This window comes from Acinonyx jubatus, chromosome E4, assembly GCF_027475565.1.
Source record: "Acinonyx jubatus isolate Ajub_Pintada_27869175 chromosome E4, VMU_Ajub_asm_v1.0, whole genome shotgun sequence".
Classification (NCBI taxonomy): domain Eukaryota; kingdom Metazoa; phylum Chordata; class Mammalia; order Carnivora; family Felidae; genus Acinonyx; species Acinonyx jubatus.
Window position 1 is genome coordinate 64,254,494 of NC_069395.1, and position 26,811 is coordinate 64,281,304.

Here is a 26,811-nt window from a genome sequence, read left to right on the forward strand (position 1 = left end):
GCCTGTGGGAATTCAAAATGATACAGCTACATTGGAAAACAGTCTGGCAGTTTCTTATAAAGTTAAACATACACTGAACATGCAAGCCAACAAGCGTACTCCTGGGTATTTACACAGATGAAACCAAAGCTTATGTTCCCCCAATAACCTGTGCGTGAATGTTTACAGTGGCTCTGCTGATAACCACCAACAACTGGAAAAGAACCGAAAGTCCTTCAACTGATGAATGGATAACCTGTGGAGTAGCCACATAATAGAATACTATTTGGCAATAAAAAGGTACCAAGTACTGAGATTCCATAGTCATACGTGTGTGTAAAATAACATAGCTAAATAGCAAATGCATTATGCTAAGTGAAGGAAGACAGAATCAAATGGCTTTTAGGATCGATTTATGTGATGTTCTGAGAAAGGTAAAGCTACAGTGACAGGAAGCAGATCAGAGGTTAGCAGGGCTGGAAGGGGGGCAGGGGTGGGCTAGAAAGCGGTATGAGGGAATGCAGTGGGGGTGGGGCTGTTTCACATCTTAGTGGTGGTGGCTGCAGACAGTATGCATTTGTCAAAACGCACAGCACTGTATGCTAAAAAGAGTGAATTCTACGGAATGAAAATACCTGAATTTTAAAAAGATAGGAAAAGTATACTTGTTATTCATAAAATTCTAGAGACAGTGAGGAGAGGTTAGGAATACAGCCTCTGCAGCTGACAGCTTCCACTTCATCTGCAAAAATGGGAAGAGGAGTGACCACCACCCTCATAAAGTCACCGGGATGAAGTGAGAGGAGGCAGCACCCAGCACGTGGGCAGTGCCCCCAAAGCTCCAGCAGGCATCGTAATGTAGAACATTCTCTGAGAAAGGTCACTCCTACAGCACTTCTTGAACACCGTGTGCCGCGTGTGGGGTGGGGACCACGCCCGGCGCACACGAACACACGCCGTGTGTCACAACAGCTGCTGTCCCTTCAGTCTGTTCCCCAAGTCAGAGCTTTTGTGGACCAAAAGCCAGAAGAAGAAAAGCATTTCTGCGCAAGAACTGGGAAGGTCGTGAGACAGAATTACGTCACCACAACCTGTGGAGCCACCCTCTCCTTACCCCAGGGTGGACTCTGGACAAACCGGAGCCACCTGCAAGGGCTCGGGGGCACAGCTGCCCGCTCTCCGGGGAGAAGGCAGAGCTGAGGCGCGACATCCTGTCATGCGGCTGGCGGCATATTCCGAGGAGACACAATAGCTCCATTGTTTGGTTCCCGGGCCAACTTCAGAGCCTGTGGTACCCAGCCCAGAAGCCTCTCCCTTATTTCAGGGCAGCATCGCAGATGGGATTATGTGGTCATGAAGTCAATAAGCTCCTTTCCTACCTGAACATTAGTGACAGCCAGCACGGTGCTCACTCCAGGGAGAGCCTTTCTCCTGTGGTTTGCAGAAGGAGACGGTGCTGCGCCCTGGCCACTTAAAATCTGTCTCTGTCTGTCTGTCTGTCTGTCTCTCTCTCTCTCTCTCTCACACACACACACACAGTTCTTCAATCTCCTGCCAAACCTTCCTAATCTTCCCGAAGATAATGGAACTCCATTACAATGCAAACATGAGAGACACAGGAACACTTCTGCTTAGGCTGTTAAAACTTGTGATAGAAAACAAGTCGGAGCCGGTGGAGTTCACGGTCGCACCACGAGGCATTTCTGCTTACAACTAATTTAGCAAAACAGAGGAAGGCAGCAGAAAAAAATCTTGGTTTAACTGATGACCTTTTAGTAAACACTCATATTCGAAATAGACTCAAGTTACCATAGAGTTTGTCTTGGGCAGAGAACTCTCATTTCCTTTAACTACAGCTTTAATTCCAACACTCCCTTTATTGCTTCTTCAGTCTCCATTTCATCCTTGCCTCGCTCCTACCTCTTGTGCCCGGTTATCACAGCTTGGTTACGGTCTCGCTGGGGTACAGCGCCTACGGAAGGTGCTCTGGGGAGGACGTTGGGCCACTTCGGGGCTCCATGACGCACACGTGTTGCAGAGGGCCTCAGAATGGACCAAAGAAGGGAAATTCCATGCTACAGGACAGGATCTTCAAAGAGGGGCTGAAATATTTACCCAGGACAGTAATTGACAGTGCTTTATGTCTACAGAAGAAAAGAAGAGGAATTGGGCTTAGCACTGGAGCATCGAGGGATGCGAAGCTTACTGGGGCTTCTCCCCTCCACAGAGCCAGTTATTAAACTATTTTCAGAGGGCATATGTTTTCAGCACGACTGCTCACGTCTCTGTCCTCAGAAGGCCCTGTGATACGAGATCTAGATCCCTTCTCCACAGACAGGCTGGTGTTGGGTAAAAGGCTCATACACACTTGGGAGCCCTCAGGAGAATGAGATCGTTGTTTATCCTCACGGTTTCCTTTGCCTCCAAAGACCTGAATTCGTACCTATGTACTTGGAAAGCAAACTGCAGACGTCCAGTCAACATGCTATAAGGTCAGACTTTGGGGTGCTCCCCTTTAGCCCAAATCCTAGTCAGAGTGGGTAAAATAGAAAAAGAGAAATCAAAAATAGCTTTACTAATTCAAAGACAAGAGAAACTCTCCTTGGACCCAAAACAGAACAGAAAGGCAAAGGAATAAACCAAGCGGGAACTAGGGCCCCGGGTCTGGGAGCAGGCAGTAGCAGTGGTTGAAAGGGACGAGAAATGCTTCATGTAAGAAGGGTGAGTAGAGGGGCGCCTGGGTGGCTCAGTCAGTTAAGAGTCTGACTCTTGATTCTGGCTCAGGTCACGGTCTCACAGTTCGTGAGTTCGAGCCCTGCATCAGGCTCTGCCCTGGCAGCGCGTGGAGCATGCCTGGGGTTCTTTCTCCCCCTCTCTCTGCTCTTCCCTTGCTCACACTTGCTCTTTCTTAAAATAAATAAAAAATTAAAACAAAAAACTGAAGGGGAATAGAGTCAGCTTTAAGGCTTAGAGCCAGGGGATGAGGTAAGGCTCCCTTGTAAAAAGAGGTTGAAGACACAGGGCTGATGACCTGGTCCCTTAAGCTAAATATGTTCCGGAAGCGCTGGGCCTGCACAGGTCAGAAGACACAGACAGTGCTTCTGTCACCCATCACCTAAGTAACCAGATCTATAGTAGCCTGGATATCACTGTGGTGATTACATACCCCCTGTCCGGGGTAGGCAAGGGCAAGGTTAGCAGACAGAGGGGCTGAGCACAGAAGGAGAGAAAGGTACAAAACCAAAATACTTTCCCCTAAAAACAAGCCTGCAGTATAAAATTCCAAGCCACTTCGTGAAATGCAACGCTAAGGAAGGTAACCAACAAAAGTCAACAACTGGAACATGGTTTCAATCCAGTGAATAGGCTACAGCACTGACTGACCGCGACTCTTGGGGTGCGACTGAGATGCTCAAATACAGAAGTAACAGAGGAGTACTCAGTGGAGGTGAATAGGAAACTATGAAGCAGAAACAGGTGGAAAGATACAAAACATAAACTGGGAGATATGGGGAAAAAAGCAAATATGAAATCCTAAGAATAAAAAAAAAATAGTCATTAAACCAACTGAATAGCAAACAACATCCCTAGGGTGTGATTTAAGGGAGCTTCGTTTTAAAAACACGGAATAAATCCCAGAAGCCAAAAGGGGGTTATCTCGGGGGTAGGATGTGGGCAGGAGCAAGGAAGGAAAGTGTACTAGTGTTCTGAACTGGGTTCTAGTACTCTGGCTTTTCAAACTATATGCATGTATCACTTTAATACAAATTACAATAACGAACTGAAAAGACTGTAAGAAATACCATTAATGAAGGATCGTCTAAGGATGCACAATCCTTGCTTTCCTCTGTACACCCTAAATTTTATTCTTGGGATGAAGCAAACCATCAGAGAGAGAGGACACAAGAGCATATGAGTTTTATTTTTTTTAAATTTTTTTTAACGTTTATTTATTTTTGAGACAGAGAGAGACAGAGCATGAACGGGGGAGGGTCAGAGAGACAGGGAGACAGAATCCGAAACAGGCTCCAGGCTCTGAGCGGTCAGCACAGAGCCCGACGCAGGGCTCAAACTCACGGACCGCGAGATCATGACCTGAGCCGAAGTCGGCCGCTTAACCGACTGAGCCACCCAGGCGCCCCAGAGCATATGAGTTTTAACCCTTCTTGTTACTTCTTTTATTACGTTATAATGTGAAATGTCTATCAGCCACATTGGAGAATATTATAAAAATCAGCTATTTAAATAATTGTGGCAGTCTGACAGGAAGCTGATCACTGAGTCTTGTGGGACCCTTTGGAGTGGCTCTGGCCTCAGGGCCAGGAAAAATTGCTTCGGCAGAGCAACAGGTGTGTGTCTGACCTCGCAGCTACAGTAACTTCTGAAACTACTCATTCAGCTTTGGCTGCTGGGAAATTTAATTTGTGATTTATTTCCAGTCACTTTACAGGATCATATGGATTGCTTTTTGGACACTGACTTGCTTTCCTCTTATTTCCTGTCACTCTTATTTCACAAATCAATGTAAGATTGGCAGCCGTTAGAGCCTACATACACGTCTACCTATATTTATATACTTACATTTATATATAAACAGATGTGTGTGGATATGTGCCTGAAAGCCAGGTTGCAGGCTTCTGAGAGGTGAAAGGATGTGATCAGATAGAATGAGTTGGGGAAAGAAGAGAAAGGAAGGGAAAAAGGGCAGGTTGGGCTGTGGGGTCATCACTTTGGAGGACACTGAATGCTAAGAGTCTGACATTTACCCTGAACATTAGAGACAGTGGTAAATGCTTTGAAAATTCTGAGCAAAGCAATGACATGGAAATAGCAGTAGCTCAGAAAACTTGCTGTGCTACAGGGTCGAGGCTGAGTGAACGAGGACATTGAGGGCCAGATGACGAGTTAAGGGCTATTTTGATCATGAAGGAGTGAGGCACGGATGTTGTTAGTAAGCTGACAGACACTGTATTTTAGGAGAAGGATTGGATGTAACAGGCTTTAGGAAAGAAAAGGTGACGTGGCCAGTAAATGTAGCTTTTTCTTGCAACAAAGCCCGTGACATCCAAGGAAGCAAGCTCTGTACGACCCACAAACTTATGGAAAAAATCAATTCCATTTGGTCTATTCTGCTTCCACTGCCGAGCATTCTGACCTGGGCAAGCCACAGGAGAAGCCAAATCATTCCAAAACCTCTCTTAGAAGGTACATTTTATTCCTTCCAGAAATTAAGCTGCTGCTGATTATAAATGACAGCTAACTCCGCACATGCAAATTACACCCGCTATTAAAGGCCTCCTGCCTTCCTGAAACATGATACCACGTGAGCCCAGCACCTCGCAGATGGAGACCCCGTAATAAATACTTCTCGACACAGAAACCTGTCGAGATGAATTTCTTAGGCTCCAAGAAAAGCAGAAAAATAATCTCGAACACTTTGAATCTAGGAACTGAAGTAAATTGAATTTTGACCGAAGTAGTTTTGAATTTATAATCTCTGGGGAATGCACTAAGCTGGATATACCTGTGCATTATTTTTTCAAAGCAAATCAACAATACAGAGATTTCAGGAAGGACGTTTACAGTACAAACAGAACAAAATTCTCAGATAAGTAGAAGCCTGAAATATAACTGATGAGCTAATTGAAATCAAGTTTATATTCTCACATGAATACACACCCCACTCATTTCTACGGGGAAATATTTCAGAGAAACATGGTACAACAGAGCAGGAAGGGGCTTTATGACCACCCAGTTTAGTTCTCTCGTGTTACACACGGAGAGAACTTGTCTATCTTTCTCTGACTTATTTCCGTTAGCATCATGCCCCTGCGGTCCATCCACGTTATTGCAAATGGCAAGATTCCCTTGTTTTCAATGGCTGAATAATATTTCAGTACACACACACACACACACACACACACACACACACACACATTTGCTTTATCCATTCATCTGTCAGTGGACATTTAAGGTCATTCCCTGTCTTGGCTATTGTAAATAATGCTGCAAATGAGGGTGCAAATAACTTTTCAAGTTAGTGTTTTCATTTCCTTTAAATACCCAGCAGTGGAATTGCTGGATCATGTGGTTTTTCTATTTTTTTAAGGTTACTTATTTATTATGAGAGAAAGAGGGATAAAGAGAGACAGAGACAGAGAGAGAGAGAGAGAGAGAGAGAGAGCGAGCGCGCGCACGTCTGTGCCTGAGAGCAGGAGGGGCAGAGACAGAGCATCCCAAGCAGGCTCCTGCCCAGCATGGAGCCTGATGCGGGGCTTGACCTCACGACCCTCAGATCATGACCTGAGCCAAAATCAAGACTTGGACGCTTAACCCACTGAGCCACCCAGACACCCCCTATTTTTAATTTTTTGAGGAACATCCATACTGTTGTCCACAGAGGCCGCACCAGTTTGTATTCCCACCAACACTGCCCACGGCTTCACTTTTCTACAACCCCATCCACACTTGTTATTCCGTGTCTTTTTGATTCTAGCCACTCTAACAGGTGTGAAGAGACACTGATGGCTAGGAGGTACATGAAAAGATGCTCAACATAGTGATCATTAGGAAAATGCAAATCAAAACCACAGTGAGATAGGAGTCCCTTGGCTACAGATGACAGGATAAATCAGAGAGTTAGAATGGCTTTCCCAAGGCCACCCGGGGTGTCAGATACAGAATGGAATAGAGTCCAGCAGAACAAGCAAGTATGTTTTCCATTTTACCACTGGGCCTATCTCTAGCCCATCTGTGATGGTTAATGTTGTGTGTCCATTTGACTGGGCTACAGGGTGCCCAGATATTTCATTAAACATTATTCTGGGTATGTGTGAGAGGCTGCTTTTGGATGAGATTAACATTTGAATCAGTAGACTGCCCTCCCCAGTGTGTTAGTTGTTATCGTTGTTACCCAATCAGTTGAAGGCCTGACTAAAACAGAGACTAACCCTACCGCAAGAGGGAAGTCTTCCTGCTCAACTGCCTTTGGGCTGGGACACTGTTTTTGCCCTGCCTTTGGACTCAAATGGAAGTCTGGCTCTTCCTGGGTCAGACCGGAACTTCCCTGTTAGCTCTCCTGGGTCTCCCACTCACCAACTGCAGGTCTTAGGACTTCCAAGCCTCCACAATCACATGAGCCAAATCCTTTTCATAAATACCCCCCATCCCAGCTACTTTTCAGACACACGCCCGGTTGGTGCTCTTTCTCTGGAGATTCCTAATATAGTATTAGACAAACTTTTAGCTCAAAGAAAACAGTCTCGATGAATATGGCGGATACCATGGATAGGCTACCCAAAAGCCATTCCCAACCTTCCTCTCCCGTCTTCCTCTAATTTAAAGGCTGAAAACCTAAAATGTAGTTTCCTCACCTCTTTCACAGTAAAGGTGATCATACGACACAGTTCTGAACAATAACATGCAGGTGGAAATCCCCAGGAAACTTTTCCTTTGTTCTCTGCCTTCTTTTTCGTGTCCAGAGGCTGGACACACTGACTCAGCGTTGAGGGTGCCAGTCACCCTGGGGCCATGAGGACAACTGACACGTGTAGGGATGGGTACGGAGGAAGGTAGAAGGATTCTGGGTCTGTGATGAGGCCTGTGAGCGGCTGCTCCTGTCTTAGACTGCTTCTCCAGAATCTGGAGACAAATGTACCATACCTACCAAAGCCAGTTTTAGATGGGTTATCTGTTATTTGAAGCTCAACCTTTCCCTAATATACTATTCTAGCCAGGTTTCAACCAGAACAAAAACCAAAAGTGAACATGACCCCAATTCTGGAAATAAATAAATAAATAAATAAGTACTTAATCAAATTTTTTTGTAGGTCTACACAATACAGATGGCATGGGAGAGGCACTAAGTCCAACACTTCCCATTCAAGGGTGCTGGCGGGAAGGAAGCTCGCTTCCCGCTACTCCAGATTAAGGTCTGGTCTGGGGAAAAATCCCAAGGGATCCTCTAGAACTCCAGCATGCTTGGTTGTGGCAAAAGGCTAACATCGAGATAGAATGAATCTTGGGGAGCTATGAGCAGGGGTTCCAACTTTTCCCATGTAGCTCATTTATTTCTAAAAGTTCTTTTTAATGAAAAACTAATCATGCTCATGGATTCCTGCATCATTAGAATGAGCTCAGGTCCTCTCTCCATCAATGCTGCCACCAGAGACCACACATGGCTGTGGCAGTGGAAGGAACACTAGATTTAGTCAAACGATCTGGGTTTGAGACTGGGTTCTGCCACGTCTTGCTTCGTCCTTTCCCACAGGCAGATCTGTGAACGTTCTGAGTTCCACTTCCTAATTTACAATTATTGAGTTAAACGACACTGGGATTACAAAAGAATTCCAACAAATTCAGAATACTCTACCAAAGTAAGATTTAATCAGGTCACTCGACTGTGTGCAAACTCAAAGCAGATAGGTCTGATGTGAGGGAAGTACAGGAGAAAAGCTCATTCTTTATCTTTATGGCATTTTTTTGGCCCTTCTTCCTTTCTCAGAAAGACAAAGTTGCTGGATAAGTGATCTCTGTCTGACGAAGTGCTACAGTAAAAAGCCTTACAGAACAAACCTGAGGAAATAAAACACAGGCTACAACTTGGTACGCTTATTACCAAGCAGTAGTGGTTACCAGTCGTAAGGTCACCTGACCCTCTCGTTGTGGGCTCTAACAGCACCCTGGCCTCAGTGTCCTAATGACCCGTTTAATGCCTCTCTGCCCTCTAGAACCTGAGCTCTCTAGATCCTTACCTGGCAGTAAACCTCTCACTGCTTCGTGGGGGATAAAAGTTCAAGAGGCTAAAATATACGCGGCATGACGCATCTTTTTAGTTTCCCCCTCCGTGCTGAGAGTCCTTCTGGATTCACGCAATAAAAGCAGAGTTCTCTGAAAGACCACAGGAGTCTTTCCTGGGAGATGTTCCGAGCTGGTTCCACACACATACCTTGTCTTGGGTTTGGCATCGAATACAGTCACATTCAAAACAGTACTGGTCCCTCAGCTGCTTCCGGCGCTCCTCGCTGGTCATCAGCATGTCCAGGTAGCAGATGGTGAGCTGGGGGGGCCAGAGAGAAGAGGGTCACGTGGCTGTGGTGCTCATTTTCTTTAACAAATGGTTACTGATTATTTAAGCAACACTTTTTTTTTTTAATGTTTACTTATTCTTTTTTTTTTTTAACGTTTATTTATTTTTGAGACACAGAGAGACAGAGCATGAACAGGGGAGGGGCAGAGAGAGAGGGAGACGCAGAATCTGAAACAGGCTGCAGGCTCTGAGCGGTCAGCACAGAGCCCGACGCGGAGCTCGAACTCACGGACGGTGAGATCATGACCTGAGCCGAAGTCGGATGCTTAACCGACCAAGCCACCCAGGCGCCCCTAATGTTTACTTATTCTTGAGAGAAAGAGAGAGAGAAAGAGACAGAGCATGACCGGGGAGGGGAAGATAGAGAGGGAGACACAGAACCCGAAGCAGGATCCAGGCTCCAAGTTCTCAGTACGCAGCCTGATGTGGGGCTCGAACCCACAAACTGCAAGATCGTGACCTGAGCCAAAGTTGAACACTCAACTGACTGAGCCATCCACGTGCCCTTCAGCAACACATGTCTTTATTACACACCAAAAAGTGCAAGAGGAAAGACACTACTAACAATCTCGCTACGCAAATAATCACATGTAAAATTTTAACGCCATTACCTTCCAGCATCCGTTGTGTGGTGAGTGCACGTATATTATATATTTATTATAAAGAACTGGACTCATGATCTCTCTACACTTTTACACCTCTCTTTTTATTCACCAAATAAGAGACTACCGAGAGCTGTTGTGTTTGGTAGTACTAAGGTTGGGCAGTAAAATCGATCACCGCCAGCAATGGGAGAAGGTGGATCAATCCTGGCCCCCAAGCAGGTGGTGGACTGATGCACCCAGATGCTCTTAAATCCTGACCAGTCCTGCAGCTGCCTCATGGAATGAAACGTCAACCCAACTTGGTGCCTCTGAAGTTGGAGACTCTTTTCTTTCTTGTGATGAGATAGGAAAAAAAAGAAACCACTTCCAAGTAGGGAGAATTAATGTCAGCATGTGATCTTGGAGGGAGGCTCTCAAACTGGCTTCCTTGGACACTTTCGAACTAAGTAATTACACCATCTAGGATGTTTCTCTGTAGCCCTCAGGTTCCCCTTCTAGTCACAGGTCTTCAGGCAACGTCACGATGTCCACACATGCCTCACTCGACCGCATCTATACGCTCAAAGTCTAATTCAAAATAAACAAAATGGAACCCCTGAGTCCCCGGGCCTGTTCCACCCGGGTTGGAGCCGTCCCAGTCCCCGCTGACAGGAATGCATCTTTTGTGTCCTTCAAGCAGAAACCCAAAGTCACCCTTGACCTCTCTCTCCCTCTCACGCCCTCACCTGATCCGCCAGGAAATTCTGTGGGCTCAATCTTAGAAACAAAACCAGGAATCCACCACTTTCTACCTTTTCCAACGTGACCACCCAGGTCTGAGTCGCCCTCCTCTCTGGCCCATAAAACCCAAGTCTCTGCCAGTCTCCCTGCTCCCCCCACAGACCCCGATGCCCCCTGCACTCCACCCTCCAGGGCTCCCCGTGTTCCCTGCACTCCACCCTCCAGGCGTGATTCTCAGTGATTCTCTTCAAGCAGAAGACAGATAGGCTCTTCCCTGTGGTCAAAACACTCCAACGACCCCCACTCTTGCTTACAGGCCAAGTCCTGATGAGGGATTCCTACAGCACAGCTCAGCCTGTGCTTCTGTGCTAAAGTCAGGAAAGAATCGCAAGCTAACATTTAGAAACTTCTACAGGAACCTGGTAAGAGAAACTTTACGGGACTCTAATAATAAAACATTAGACTTTCATTTCCTGTGTTTTAAAATTTCATTTTTCTAGTAATTTTTGTCATTAAGTTCTACAAAAATATTAAGTCTGCAATGGATAAGAACTAGTAACAACCACCACCAGCCCCACTCCCTCTCTGAACTCCTTCCCCCGGCCAGCCCTCACTCCTCCTGTCCCCACGCACTCACACGTGCCAGGCTGACACAGGATGTATCCCGGGGCGCTGCCCCCAGAACCCTCTATGGGGCCTCCCTCACCGAGGTCTAACCTGGACCCTCCCTTGCTTAAAAGAACAACCTGACTCCAGCCCCACCCAGGGTCCCTCATTCTAGTTTTTCCTTTTCTAGTTTTTCCTTTTCAGTGTCATATGTCAGCTTGTAACATGTTGTATAAAATACTTCTTCATTTGCTTTTACATGTAGAAAGTAATCATGGGGGCAGGTGCGGTAGGCAGGAGTGGAAGAAGGCAGGACCGTCCGCTGAAGGAGGTAACTAAAGCTCCCTAGAGCCAAACAAAATCCCACGTGCTTTTTCTTAGACTCAATAGAAAGCATCTCACGTCTACCAAGCCAGATCTTACGTGCCGGAAAGTACGCTAGGGCTCTTGACAGAAAACATAACTTTGGGTGGGCCTCAGTCTGCCAGCCCTTGTCCCACCCACCGTGGCCATCACCAGGGTGACAGAAGCCAGGGCCAGGTCTGGCTGGCCAGGTCTCTCTCTAGATCCTCTCGACAGTGTTATCGAGGATCCGCTATGTGCTAGGCACTGCCAGAGAGAGGCAGCGTGAGACTGTGGAAATCAGCAAAGGTCTGGGATCCATCTGGGATTTGCACCCACAGCCCTTGACTCAAGCCTGACACTCTTTTTACAACACAGCCGCTTCTCATACTTCAGTGGGCCCAAGGGGAGATTCGCTTCTTGGGGGGCTGTGCCAGCATCAACCCTAAAACACGTAGGTCTGCACTCAGCAGCATCCTGTGACCATTGGGCTCCTTTAGCCGGGACCACGGCCACTTTTTCATTCCCTGAGTCCTTTTCCTTGCTTTGTGATGTGCACCCAGGGCTGCCTGGGAGATGCAAATGGCCATGATATCAGGCGAGTTCTTCCTGTTTACAGACAACACTGTGTTCCAAATTCCAAGTAACCCATTTCCGACCACACTTTTGAAACCGCCCGTTAGTAAGTCTGGGGCAGTACATGTATCCATCTGGTCTTAACAGGCTCTGAGGGTCCCGGGTTCCTTAAATGAGGTGATGGTAAAATGAACTGAACACCGTGCTCCCTCTTGGGTTAACCCTGGGGCTCGAAGTCTCCATCTGCCCCAATGGCTCTCAGTCATCGCCCCCCCCCCCCAGGAGATCAGATCAACTCGCAGCAGTTACTGGGAGAGTACCATGTGCCCAATGGGAAGCCAATGAATCCAGGGCCAGAGAAATAACCTTGACTAACCCAAGACTAAACTGCGAGGGCCAAAACTCTGAGTGATCGTGCCAGGAGGCAAACGGGCAACAGGAGACTAGTTATTTCATTTAACCCCAATGAACAGACTCGGGCAGCCTCCCGCACTACGCCGTAACTGCCTGCGACCGCTACCGCTATCGGGACACTGGCTTTCCAACGGGCCTCCCTGCTGCCCGCCGTCCACCTCTCGTCTTCCAGACTGCTCTGAAAGAGCTTCCTCAAACTCACATCTGATCACGTCTCTACACGAAGACTGGTGACGGCCTCTCGCTGCCGGCGGGGATAAGGCACGCAAGGGCTTCTCCACTGCTCTTCGGTCTGCCTTTCTGCCTCAGTATCTCTCTGGACACCCTCCCGTCTTCAGGTATCCACACCACTAGGCCTCTGAAACAAGGCACACGGTGCCAGCGGGTGCTGCGTCTCCCTGCCCTGGCTAGCCAGTGCCTTCCCCACACTACCCACTTTTTCAGAGCATTCTCATCCCACAAGCTTGGCTCCAAAACACTTCTCCAGGGAAGACTGCCCCGTTCCCCGCCTCTGTGCCTCCTCTGTGCCCTCTATGCCACCAGATACACTGTGTGAAAACTGAAGGTCTCAATGGCAAAACATTGTTATGCCTATTTTGGGGGAGAAAACACAGATTACTAACTGGTAATGACAGTTAAATCATTTTATCAGCCAAAGATAAAAACCTTTATTGAAGACTGACTGATTCACTGCTCTCAATGAAGAATCTGCTCACTAAATGTTGGGCTCATTTAGCAGGAACGTATTTGTGAAACTCTGCCATTGATCAGTGGATGCCTTAATGGCACAGAACAAAATTGCATTAAAATATTAATGCCACTGACCATTGCTCTGCCATTTGAGAGCAGTTTTTATGGGAAAGGCAGTAAATCATCCCAACATTAGAGTAATAACATGAAAGATATTTGCTGGATATCGGACATGCTGCTTACTTGAAAATTTCAAGGCAAAATGAACCCTTTTTCCATGAAGCCCATCTTTTCATTATGTACAACAGAGTGGGTAAAAAGATCAAATTAAAATTAGACTTCGCTTCCATTTCTGGAATTACACTGTCACAATTATAAATTTTTCTGCTAATACGGGCTCTGAACTGAAAGATGGCAAATCTCACTTCTTTTTTAAAATCAAACCTGAGTGTTATTCTTTCTCTTCTCATTGTCACACCCTTGTACTCAGCCATTATCAAATCCTGCCAATTTTAGCTTCCAGCATTATTCTCTTCAGATCCCTCATCACGAGCCACCAGGTGAATGCCTCCCGACCTCAGGACACCACTGTCACCTCGTGCCTGGATTACTGCATCCACCTGACCCTCATGCTCCCACACTTGCTTACACGTGCAAGGTCTGATCATACAACTCCTCTGCTTCTACGGTGCCCCACTGTCCGTCCCCATCCCGTTCACAAGTATCTAATAAGGACCTCCTATAGGCCAGATGCCATAACGGGCCCCACGGGTCCCTATGATAATGTCTGGTCCCTGCATATTCCCTCATCTGCCAGTCACATTTGAAGACTTCAGTCTATTGAGAAGAATGCTTCCTGTTCCTTGAAGTCACCATTCCGTCTCTTGCCTCTGTGCATTTGTCTAGGATGCCTTCCCTGTCTCAGCCAACCTGAGCTCTATGGGTCCCTCGAGAGTCTAGGAGTTACTTCTCTGGACGTTTTTTGTTTTTTGGTTTTTTTTTTTTCTGTTGTTGTTGTTGTTTTTTTTTTTTTTTTGTTTGTTTGTTTTTTTTTTTTTTTTTTTACCTTAACTGGAAAAAGCAGGAATATTTTGATAGCCTTCACAGATAATTATCATGGATATTCTTCTATGGTATTACACCAGCATTTTACAAGAGGTAGTTTCTTAAAGATTAGTAGAAATGTGGAATCTAAAATCACATAGGTAAATGTCTTGAACTCAGTTATGTTCAAATCCACTGGTCGAACTTGGCATGGATCTTCTATTCAAGCGTGATCTGGTAACATCACACATCGGTCCACTGAACTATGGCAACCTTCCAGATATCGACACGTTTCATCATCCAATATGAAAAAAATCCAGTCATTGCCATCGCCACCAGTATCGCAGGGAAAGTCTTTCGAGATCTGAGGGGCGTCATGCTACTGGTGGTGGATACAGGTCTTCCAAAATACTGACGTGTAATTGAAAGCTTCGGTTTTTTTCATTAGCAACAAGTACTGGCAGTTGTCATCCTTCAAGTGACAGGCTCACTTCAACCTCTTCTTCTCTCCCTCTTTTGTATTTACTTATTTTTTTATTTAACTTCATGTTAGTTAACAGACAGGGTGGTCTTGGCTTCAGGAATAGAACCCAGTGATTCATCTTTTACATATGACACCCAGTGCTCATCCCAACAAGTGCCCTCCTCAAGGCCCACCACCCATTTAACCTACCCCATCTCCCCTCCAGCCACCCTCAGTTTGTTCTACGGAAGCCTTTTTCAACCGCTCCCCACTACTGCCCCTTACCACCGCCTGGGTGCCTCCAGTCTGAATGTCTACAAAGCCCTATGTGTATTTATACCATTGTCCTCTTTATATTGTTATTGTTCACTCTTTTCTGTTCTGTGTCCGTTTCCTCCATTATACCTCGAGCTCCCGAAAGCACGGGTGGGTCTTACTCGTCTCTGTGTTCCCAATGCCCCCCGCAGTATATGACACCCAGTTAAGTATGCAGTGAATTTGTCAAGTGACTTAGCACCCAAGCAAAGATGACTGAGAGGAGAAACACACTGCCTGAAACCCACAACACTTTAGATCAAAGCTAGTATTACGGACACTGATATACTCAGCTCATGCAAATCACATTTGTCCTGAAAATGCTGGCAGCCAGAGGCATTATTCGTAACAGCTACAGCCTCTTCTAACGAGGAATTCCCACAAGGGTGCCCCGGACTGTCCAGCTTTCTTCCCTGATCCATATTTTGGAAGACTGCCAGCCGACATATACATTTCATAGCTTGACAAAACCCTGAAGCAGCCATCAGCAATCCAGCACGTGAACCATGCCTTAAACCCTAATTAAACATCATTGCTGGATGAGGAGACAAAAAACCCAAAAGCAAAACCAAAGCAAACCAAACCAAACAGACCTAACAACTCAACATCACAATGAAAATCCTTAGGTAGCAAAGTGTTGTAAACGGTGCTGGTTTGAAGGGAAATGGTCCAAAAGTGGTCGGAAGGGTGGCTTTATGTGAGGAGATGTCGCAGGTAAGAAATTTCCATGGTGACCTTTGTTACTGTGGAGACTGTGCAAATTCCCAACTCTCCTCATTTGGGTCTAAGATGCTCTTATCTCAAACTGGCAGTGCCCGGCTTTCATGTTACTTTCCTCGTGGGGCCCATGAGATATACCTGAAAATTAGTGATAGTTTCAAAATGGCTCTAAGATTCTATCCCACTTCTGGTTGTCTTTAACAAGCTTTATTCATTCACTCAACAAACATAGATTAAGAATCTTGCCTATTATAGACACCATATAGTCTTCCTCGTGGAGCCTACATTCTGGTACTTATATCCCACTGAGCACATAATAAAACTGGGGTGCCCTCATGGGCAATAAAGCCAAAATGCAAAGTTGATGCTATGAAATTACCAAAATTCTTTTTTTTTTTTAACATTTATTCATTTTTGAGAGAGAGACAGAGGCGAGCAGAGGAGGGGCAGAGAGAGAGAGAGACACACAGAATCCGAAGTAGGTTTCAGGCTCTGAGCTGCCAGCACAGAGCCCAATGTGGGGCTTGAACCCACAAATCATGAGATCATGACCTAAGCCAAAGTCGGACGCTTAACTGAGCCATCCAGGCACCCCAAAATTACCAAAATTCTTAAATTTACTTCCTTACCCAACTTACCAAAAGCAACTATTTGCACAATAAAAAGGAATTACCTCTCTTAATCCACCTCAAAATAGCTCTTCTCCTGGTTCTCCCTCTGGCCCACCTCTGCCAGTTTTAAATGTGCAGGATGTATGTTAGTTCTTCGAGGCAGGTGGCTACAGGCATTAGCTGAGCAGGGACTCAGGACACCAGCCTTCAGTGACCCAAAAGTGAATGATGAACAGCTGATCCATCTAGAATGTCAACAGTGCCCTTGGTGAGAAGCACTCCTGGTCTTTACAGTAAGGGCCATTTAATAGGAGGTCAAATCAACAACGAGTAACGAAATGCCTCCTGGGTGCAAGGCCAAGTGCTGGGTGATAAAGGAGATAGAGAAGTAAGACACGATGTCCGGTCCTCATGAAGCTTATGGCAAACACAGAAGTCACCAAAAGAGCCAGAATAACTGCACATAAATATTAATAACCACCGTAAAGGAGATCGCAAAGTGAAAGACCTTCCTTTAATTTGGGACATCGGGAAAAGCTTTATCGACAAGATGATGTTTGAAAGGGCCTGGAAGGGTATGTAAAATGGGGGCGGGGGACAACTGTGCAGAGAAATGTCACCCACCAAGGCATGCACGATGAGCAGGGGAAATTTTTATTTTCTGAAAAAAAGAAATCCAGCTCATTGACAGACAGAGAAAACAGACTGGTAGTTGCCAGAGGTGGGGTGAAGCGGGTCAAAAGGTGGAAAGTTCCGGTTATAAAGGTGGAAAGTTCCGGTTATAAAGGAAGTCCTAAGGCTGTGATGCTCAGCACGGCAACTATAGGTAACGATCCTGCGAAGCACATTTGAAAGTCACTATGAGAGTAAATCTTAAAAGTTCTCATCACAAGAAAAAAACGTTCTGTGACTATGTGTGGTGACGGACGTTAACCAGACGTACAACGGTGATCATTTCGCACCAGATGCAAACGGCGCATCGTCGCGTCGCCCACCTGAAGCTTACATCACGTGGTATGTGAATTATGCCTCAGTTACACCACATCATCTTCCGAACAGGATGGTAGAAAAGGACTTGTAGGGAGAATCCTGCCTCTCTGGTAGGAGAAGCTGCTCTGGTAAGTGCCCGGCGGGAAAATACCCAAGTCTGGAGGGCCCGATGCTGAGCACAACTGTTCTGGGTGAAGCTGGAGGAGGGATCTGCTCGTTGCTCCAGAGATTTACGTGAAAAAAAGTGAAATAAGCACCAAAACACATGACACTTTTTCAACTAAATGAAAACCAACCCAGGAAAATAATTGGCAGCCACGCCTAGAAAACAAGACACGAGAAAATCTCTTTGTCGTTCCTGAGAATTGCAACAGTTTCTAACGGTTTTTCTGTGCTTCTCACGTGGCCGGTTTATTTTAATTCCGTAAAATCATCATGATATCGGCAGCAGCGTCGTCAGCAGCAGCCGGCCTTCAGCTCCGTTACTAACGCTGCCCAAAATGCACAGATCCCTTTCTCGGCCGCCCTGAAGTCACATGTGTCCCCAGGAAAAACCACGAGATTCTCCACATCACTGACAGATACCCCAGTACACTGTTCCTAAAAGCTGGAAATTCGGCAAGTGGCTGCATAACAGCTCATTTGGTTGAAAATCCCTTTGGAGGGAGTCTTATCAAAGCCAATTCCCTGTCTACGTAAAATCTGGTGCCTCTGAGTTCAGGTTTTATTGGCTGGTTTTATTTATTTATTACCTGCATAAATGCAATAAAAGAGTATGATACTCTGCTTTCCTTGCAATAAACATCCACTTTAGCAAATTGGGAGGTAGAAGGAAAGTGGGTTCTCACAAGCGTAGACACCGATAACCCCGCATTCAGGGTGGTGCTTGTGCCAACCCTGTGTGGGCCCCCATTCACCCTCAGCTGCCTCCTGAGACCTCGGGCTTCTGCAAACGAGGCCGGTGCGGCAGGCTACAAACCCAAAGGGTCAAGGCTAAGTCACTGCTGAAGGTTCTACGCCCTGGCCTCTCTTCCCCGTCACATCTTTGCTTGAACAATCACGCAGAGAGGCTTTGTAAAGGCCCAATGACAACTTGAAAGAGTGCAATTTGCTTACTTTCTTAGCATGAAGGGGAAAATGAGTCACCTTCAAAATGTGAGGAGTGGCCTGGGGAGTAAGTAAGCCCTTGGGATCCATTCACAAGCTGGCTGCCCTCCTGCCCGTGGAGGGATGACGACTGGCAGAGAGTGAGGGGGCAGGGAGCGTCACACACGGGACACATACACTCGTCACACACTCTCTCTCTCTCTCTCTGGCACACGAACAACAGGAGCTACTGATACCCAGAGACAGTCCATCTGTCATCCTGGACAATACTGATGGGCACACGGGTCACTGGGTGGACCGTTACGGCTCCTCTCCCCAGCAGGGGGATGATGAGGAGCTGCCCCTCAGGCACAACCGGTTTCTGGAAGGGCCTCGTGGAGAGCGAGAGGGTCTCTGATGCGAGGGCAGGCCAGGCGCCGGGAAATCTTACCTCCTCTCCCGCCTCGATGTCGCGGACTGCTCGCAGCAAGAGGTGGGGCCCGTTGAACACGATGGAGCAGTTGGGGTCACAGCTGTGATTGAGCAAAGACATACTGCAGGAAGGAAAAACGGGGTACCGTCACTCAGCAGATACAGTCCAACATGTAAATTTCATGACTATAATGAATGAGCAGAAGGCACTTCAGCCCGGGGTGCGGGGACAGGGGAGGCTGACAGTGCACCAGGGGCTGAGTGCCCTGGGGGAAGGCCCAGAGCTGTCACCAGCCCAAGTCACAGTGAAATGCTCCCTGACACAACACGGAGGCTACTTAGGGAAGTGTGCTCTGAGTCCTTTCTGCGGGTGAACGCGAGGGACGGCTGTCTCATTAGACAGCAGCCGGGGACCCCACCACACGGCATCTGGTCCACGCGGCCCCTTTGCAGGACGCGCACGGCCACGCTGGGGCATGAGGAGAGTCCTCCCTCAGAACGCTGGCGGCGTCCTGCTGTCTAGATCCCGGCGTGTGCGGGGCCACGACACAGGTGTCTTAGTGCCGGTGACCATCCGGGAAGGGGACTGGGTTTAAGCCGCACCATATCCGATAGTACTCAGAGCAGGTGCGAGGGAGCATTTACTGAGCAGGGAGCACCCTCCTGGCCCGTGCACGTGCTTTCCAAATGTAGTCACCACGCTAATCTCATGAGAGTCATTTACAGATGAGACAGACACGGGAAGCACACGGCACACGCCAGCATGTGGGGGCCGAGCCGGAACCAGGCGGTGCCAACCCAGCCAACCCAACCGGCACACCTGTGCCAGTGCTTTCGGACGACCCTCACCAACAGACCTGTGATTTTTCAGGCTTGTGAGAAATAGGAAAAGAAGCCGACTTCTCAGGCTCACGATTAGTTATAAGAAGGGCTATATGTGTATCCGGACCTTCCCAGCATGGAAACAAACGGAAGCGAGGCGGGACTGCGCTCGCGGAACGAGAACTGTGCGCTTCCGCCCAGGGGGCTGCGGCGTAAGACCTGGGCAGGGACCAAATCCCGGGCTGTCGTTTGTCAGCAGCCAAAATCCCCAACTTCTCAGGTTCCTGAGGGCAATAATTTAGGTCTGAGCTCTGCCTAAAGCTCTTTGTTGACACCACAGCATATAAAACGGGGTTATACAATTCTTCCCTGTAAAGTTCACATTCTCCATTTTCTTATCGTTTATCATCAGGTTTCAAGCGTTGCTCTTGAACCCGCCGCAGCGATAGCCTTTCTAACACCCTCTGCAGGGCTGGGGAGCTGGCGGGAATTACGGTCACTCCTCCCAGTAAAGGAGTAAGGGAGATACCGTTCGCCTTACCTCGGATATAGGCCAACGCCAACTTCCTGCATCTCCGCATTACAGACGGTGAAGGAGTTGCAGATCACCTGCAAAAACAAGAAGGAACACCACCAGGATTACCAGAGTCACCTAAGAAAAGTGGCAGGCGAGAGAACAGAAATTTCCAAAAGAAAATGCAGGAGTTTAGTGCTTTTAGTAGCTGCTTTGGAAAGATCCAAGCCAAACGCGGATGTTCTTTCACTTACAAAAGAATGTACCTGGAACACACTTTCCACAGGAACGTCAGGTGGGTAAGTGCAGAAATATCAACAACCTGCACAAAAATTCAGGCTTAAACCAGCACAGGGCCTATTAATTTCAGTCTAATCCTCTCCCCCGAAGTTACACAGTTACATGAAAGGTTCAAATTTCAGAATACACATAATCTATTTACTGAGAACCAGACTCCTACCACATTGGATTTTTTTCCTCAAACTGCCTGCAGTTTCCAGATACTGTGTATCTGATGAGTAACAGCAGCCTGTCTTTCTCCCACAAAGAGGGAAGTACACCCCGAGAGAGCCTGTGATCTGAGCGGACGGGCCACAATGCGCTCAGAAAGTCCTCCCGTCAAGCCACAGCATTTTCTAGGCATGCGGGATGCCTCACAGAGTAGACAGCATGGTCTTATACCCAACGGGGGTGGTGGGGCAAAAGGAATAAAAGATGGAATCACTGTGCTCAAGGAACCTCAAAACCTATGGACAGCCACCCAGAATCATGAGAAGAGCCTTGACTTAGAATCAGAAAATCTAGATCCTGGCCACACACCGCTGTCTCAGGCAGGTGCTGGGGATGAGCAGTGAAGAAATTAAACAAAGATCCTGCCTTCATGAAGCTTAAATCCTAGTGGGGGAGACAGATAAAAACTCAAGGATAGAAAAATGTCACAGGTGAATAAAAGCTAAGGAAGAAACAAGGCCAAGGGACAGAGGAAAAAGTGCTCAGGAAAGCTCTTTAGCATAAGGTGACATTTAAACAGAGACCTAAGAAGCTGTGGAAATGAAATGTGCACATTGGAGTGGTGAAGGTTCGTGTCAGGAGAAAGAGCAAGTGCAAAGGCCCTGAGGTGTGAATATCCTTAGGTGTAGAGTAACAGCAAGAAACCTGGCATGGGCAAAGCAGAGTGAGGGAGAAGAAGAGGGGGTAAGATATGAGATCAGAGAGGCAGCTAGATCTTGTATGGATTTAGAGCCACATCTAAATTTTATTCTAAATGAGTCAGAGAGCCACTGGGTTGCTTCTGAGCCAAGGCATGAATGGTTCTGATTTCTGTTTGGAAAGGATCACTCTCCTGTGATGTAGAGAATGGGGCCATAGAAAGACAAGGCCGGAAGGAGAGGAAATGAGCAGCCCCGTGAGACTGGAGGCCGGGGGTGCCGGTGGCAGAAGTGGGGAGTGGTGCTGCTAACAGGATTTGCTCACGGACAGCCTACATGGGAGCAGCAGGAGCCACGGATCGGGTTCGAGCGTGGGCCGGAATGAGATTACAGTTGCCATTCGTTAACTCGAGGAAGGCTGTAGAAGAAACAGGTGTGACTGCGGGAGCCCGGGGGCGAGTCCAGTGGCTCTGTTTCAGCCGCCCTCAGTCTGAAACGGCCCGTCACACGTCCCAGCCAAGGCTGTGTATGCACGAGCACCCAGAGTTCAGGGTACCAGCGGGGCTGGAGATGGACATTTAGGACAAAACAGAGCAAAGCCCATCAAGAGTGTAGACTCGAGAGGAACCGGGGACTACAAAGGGACGCTGACTTCCTGTTATAGTTTCTGTAAAGGGCAACACAAGTGACGACGAATTTCTCTAAATCAGGTTTATATGAAAGATGTCATGTACGAAAAAGCGTTCGGTCCTTTGAGACCCTTCCAACTGCTCTAAAGAGCTCTTCCGTGAAATGTAGGGCAACCTATGGCTTGGCGTTTCCTCTAAAAATCTGATCAAACTGCAGTTTCCAATCAGGAAATAAACTGGTGCACACGCACATATTTTGAACACATACTGGTTAAATTGCTTTAAGGGCATGTGTTTCACATTAAATTGCAAGAGAGTACCGTCTGTACATATTTATGCATAGAATGGAGGGTGGAAAGACGGGACAAAAGATCCTGTGTTTTCTTTTTGAAACTTTAAACATTAAATGGGTATGAATTGGGGGGTGGGGAACAGGAACTTTAACACTTATGTGTAAAGCATAATCAGGACTTTACCAAAAGTAATCCACCAATGAAAAACCAGATCAGACAGATCTAATTTGTTAACTTTTGGATCAAACCAAAATGTAAACATCTTTTCTGCACCATACAGCACATGAGAGGCTCTTCCAAAATCAGTTTACTCTGATGGAATTTTTAAAAAGAAAGAGCTAATAAGGGGAAATGTCAGCTTGCTGTGTCTTCCTCCAGGAAACTTCCCGATCCCTCGGACTTAGCCACTTACTCATCTCTTCGGGGCATTTCTCACACGGGGTCATTGTGCACCCATTTACTCAGCACCACACACACCTATGGGTGTAAAATACACACAGGGCAGTGTTGGTGGTTCCTTACGTGAAAGACACTTCTAAAGGGTTTTCTGATGGATGGATGGTTGTGTGTCCCCAGAGGGTCACTGTCTAGAACAAGGGTTGGAGAAGATGCCAGAAATCACAGGTACCCCGTAGGTAGAGAAGAGAGATGGATGTCTGTGCTCTGACAAGGAGTAAGAAGTTAACCTTCCATTTCTCTTGTCTTTAGCCATCCAATCTCTTGACATCCCTTTGTGCGTTCTCTCTCTCCACTCTAGCTCATCTTCTGTTTTATCCTCTTTTCCATTAGTCCAGTGGATGACAGGCTTACGCATCAGAAGAGCACAAGGGACTGTTTGATCCTCTGCTTAAAATGCCAAGGGCCTGAGGGGCACCCGGGTGGCTCGGTCGGTTAAGCGTCCGACTTCGACTCAGGTCATGATCTCACGGCTCATTAGTTCGAGCCCTGCACTGGGCTCTGGGCTGACAGCTCAGAGCCTGGAGGCTGCCTCGGATTCTGTGTCTCCTGCTCTCTCTGCCCCTCCCTCGCTCATGCTCACTCTTTCTCTCTCTCTCAAAAATAAACATTAAAAAAAAAATGCTAGGGGCCTGGTACACAGGGCACAAAATAACTGTGCAAAATGAATGAATGAATGATAGTCCCCACATCAATTGCACTATGTTTTCCTTTGTTTACTTTCTTCCCTTCTTTTCCTTTTCCTGTCTTCACTGGTACCAGTCGGCTACCCTCCTCTCTCATTTCGCCTCACTCCACAATAGAGGTAGGAGATTTTACATTTCTACTGAACAAATTCCAGACAAGTTCCTCATTCATATTATTCTGAGAGGTGCTGAGTGCTAGTGTTCCTGAGCTAAAACAGTTTAACTTTTTGCCCACTCTCACTTTTTTTAAATATATATTTTTAAATATTTATTTATTTTGAGAGAGGGAGAGGGAGAGAGTGAGAGAGAGAGAGAGAAGCAAAAAGAGGGAGAGAGAGAGAATCCCAAGCTGGATCCTTGCTGTCAGTAAGGAGCCCAACACACAGCTCGAGCCCATGAACTCTGAGATCGTGACCTGAGCCAAAATCAAGAGTCAGATGCTCAACAGACTGAGCTACCTGCCGAAGCACGCCTGCCTACTCCCACTTTTATTAAAAATATTGATTTCACTCACTAGTATATCCTTATGTGCTCAAGTGAAAATCTGAGAATGAAGGAATTCATTCTTCAAATAAAAGAATGGAAATAAAGTCCAGAAATAAAAGTTTAACCGCTTTTCAAAGCATTTCTTGGTATAAACTGTTTTCTTGGGGAATTACACAGGTTAAATAACTAATGAATGAATACTTCACACAAAGAAGCCTTTCAAAAAGCATATTATAGGGTGCCTGGATGGCTCGGTTGTTTAAGTGTCCAACTCTTGGTTTCAATTCAGGTCATGATTTCACGGTTCACAGGTTGGAGTCCCATGTCAGCTCTGTACTGGCAGCACAGAGCACACTTGGGGTTCTCCCTGTCTCCCTCTCTCTCTGCCCCTCCCTCCCCGCTCTAAATAAATAAACTTAAAAAAAAAAGCATATTACTGGGATTATTTCAATAAAAAAGCAATTAAGTTAAAAAAATTCTTTCTAAAACCTGTTGGATTATTACTTTAAAATATTTACTATGACATAAAATTACAACATACGTTTAAGTTATCTTATAATTATCAAATATAGCTATGTATACTCTTCACAATATTTCTTTTGAAATATTCAGAAGCCTTCATAATATAACACTGTAGCCTTTCTAGATAGTAAAATTCTAGTGAGCTAGCACAAATGATCGCCGAACCTCTGTATTTTGTAAAAACAACTAAAGTAAAATTTTAAATGTTCTATGAACCATGATAAAAACTCTCAACAAAGTAGGTTTAGAGGAATGTACTTCAACATAATAAAGACCATATAGGAGATACACACAGCTAACATCATACTCAATGGTGAAAAACTGAGAGCTTTTCCCCTAAGATAGGGAGCAAGACAAGGATGTCTACTCTCACCACTTTCATTTGTCACAGTACAGAAGTCCTGGCCACAGCAACAGAGAGGAAAAAGAGATTAAAGGCATCAAAATTGGTAAAGAAGTAAACTTTCACTATTTTCAGATGACATAATACTATTTACAGAAAACTCTAAAGATTTCACCTAAAACCTACTAGAACTTATAAATGAATTCAGAAAGGTTGCATGATACAAAATCAACATATAGAAATCCATTAACCTTCTCTTCATTATTAGTGTATTGAAAGAGAAATTAAGAAAACAATCCCATTTACAATCACACTAAAAAGAATAAAATACCTAGGAATAAACTTAAAAAGATTAAAGACACATACTCTGAAAACTATAAAACACGGATGAAGGAAATTGAAGACAACACAAACAGAAAGTTATTATATGTTCATCGATCTGAAGAACAAATACTGTTAAAATGTCCACACTACCCAAAGCAATCTACAGATTTAATGCAATACCTATCAAAATTCCAACAGCATTTTTCAGAGAATTAGAACCAATAATCCTGTAATTTGTATGTTAAGACAAAAAACCCAAATAACCAAAGCAATCATGAAAAAGAAGAACAAAACTGGAGGTATCACAATCCACAGTCCCAGATTTAAAGATATTCTACAAAGCCGCAGTTATCAAAACAGTATGGTAGTGCCACAAAAATCGACACATAGAGCAATAGAAAAGAACAGAAAACCCAGAGACGAATCCACAATTATAGGGTCACTTAATCTTCAGCAAAGCAGGAAAGAACATCCAATGGGAAAAAGACAGTCTCTTCAAAACATGGTGGTGGGAAAATTGAACAGCTACATGCAAAAGAATGAAACTGGACCACCTATTTACACCGTACAAAAACAGAAGTTCAAAATGGATTAAGGACCTAAATGTGAAACCTGACACCGTAAAAATCCTAGAAGGGAGTGTGGGCAGTAATTTATCTGGCATCGGCTGTAGCAACATTTTTCTAGATATGTCTCCTAAGGCAAGGGAAACGAAAGCAAAAATAAACTGTTGGGACTACATCAAAATAAAAAGCCTCTGCACAGTAAAGGAAACAATCAACAAGACTAAAAAGCAAGCTACTGAGTGGGAGAAGTATTTGCAAATGACATAGCAGATAAAGGGTTAGTATCCAAAATATACAAAGAATTGATACAACTCAACACCCAAAAAACAAATAATCCAATTAAAAAATGGGCAGAAGACATGAACAGGCATTTCTCCAAAGAAGACATACAGGTGGCAAACAGATACACGAAAAGACGCTCAACATCACTCACCGGCAGGAAAATACAAATCAAAACTACAATGAGCTATCACCTCACACCTGTCAGAATGGCTGAAATTAAAACACAAGAAACAAGCGTTGGTGAGGATGTGGAGAAAAAGGAAAGGAAACCTTGTGTGCTGTTTGTGGGAATGTGAACTGGTGCAGCCAATGTGGAAAAGGAAAAGTATGCTCAAAAAAAATATGGAGCTTCCTCAAAAAAATTAAAAATAGAACAACCACATGATCCAGTATTTCCACTGCTGGGTATATACCCACAGAATATGAAAACACTAACTCAAAAACCTATGTGCACCCCTATGTTTATTGCAGCATTATCTATGGTAGCCAAATTATGGAAGCAGCCCAAGCGTTCACTGGTTGGTGAATGGATAAAGAAGCAGTGGTATGTATATAATGGAATATTACTCAGTCATCAGAAAGAACGAAATCCTGCCATTTGCAATAACATGGATGGATCATGGAGAAATAATGCTAAGTCAAGTGAATCAGTCAGAGACAGACAAATACCATATGACTTCACTCATATCTGGAACTTAAGAAACAAGGCAAATGAGCAAAGGAGGAAAAAAAAAAAAGAGACAAACCAAGAAGGGGAGGTGGGCAGGGGGCTAAGAGAAATAGGTGAAGGGTATGCACTTCTCAGGATGAACACCGGGTAACGTACAGAAGTGTTGAATCACCATGTTGTACATCTGCAGCTAATAGGATACTGTGTGTTAACTACGCTGGAATACATATATGTATATATATTCATTCTACGAACCAAATTCTTATGTCATGTGGTTCAGCTTCTAGGTCCAGAACCTGACGTTTGTGTTCTGGGATTAAAAGTTCCCCTGCAGCAATCATACCAACACACAGGTGAACACTTCAGAGAGTTATCTTAAACACATGTTT

At 45.7% G+C, this 26,811-nt stretch overlaps 1 protein-coding gene across 6 annotated transcripts in view; it reads right to left on the reverse strand.

Annotated features, from left to right (window-relative positions):
• SMYD3 (SET and MYND domain containing 3) overlaps positions 1–26,811 on the reverse strand; it is a 682,604-nt gene that overhangs the window by 135,805 nt on the left and 519,988 nt on the right. For 5 of the 6 annotated variants that reach the window (XM_053209274.1, XM_053209275.1, XM_053209273.1 and 2 more), the window contains 3 exons: positions 20,045–20,112; positions 18,701–18,803; positions 8,927–9,037 (listed from right to left, as the gene is read on the reverse strand). In XM_053209274.1, the coding sequence (XP_053065249.1) occupies positions 8,927–9,037; positions 18,701–18,803; positions 20,045–20,112 (282 nt within the window). Of the gene's footprint in view, positions 1–8,926; positions 9,038–18,700; positions 18,804–19,538; positions 19,684–20,044; positions 20,113–26,811 lie in introns of those variants that run through there. The other variant, XM_053209277.1, reaches the window with a different exon arrangement.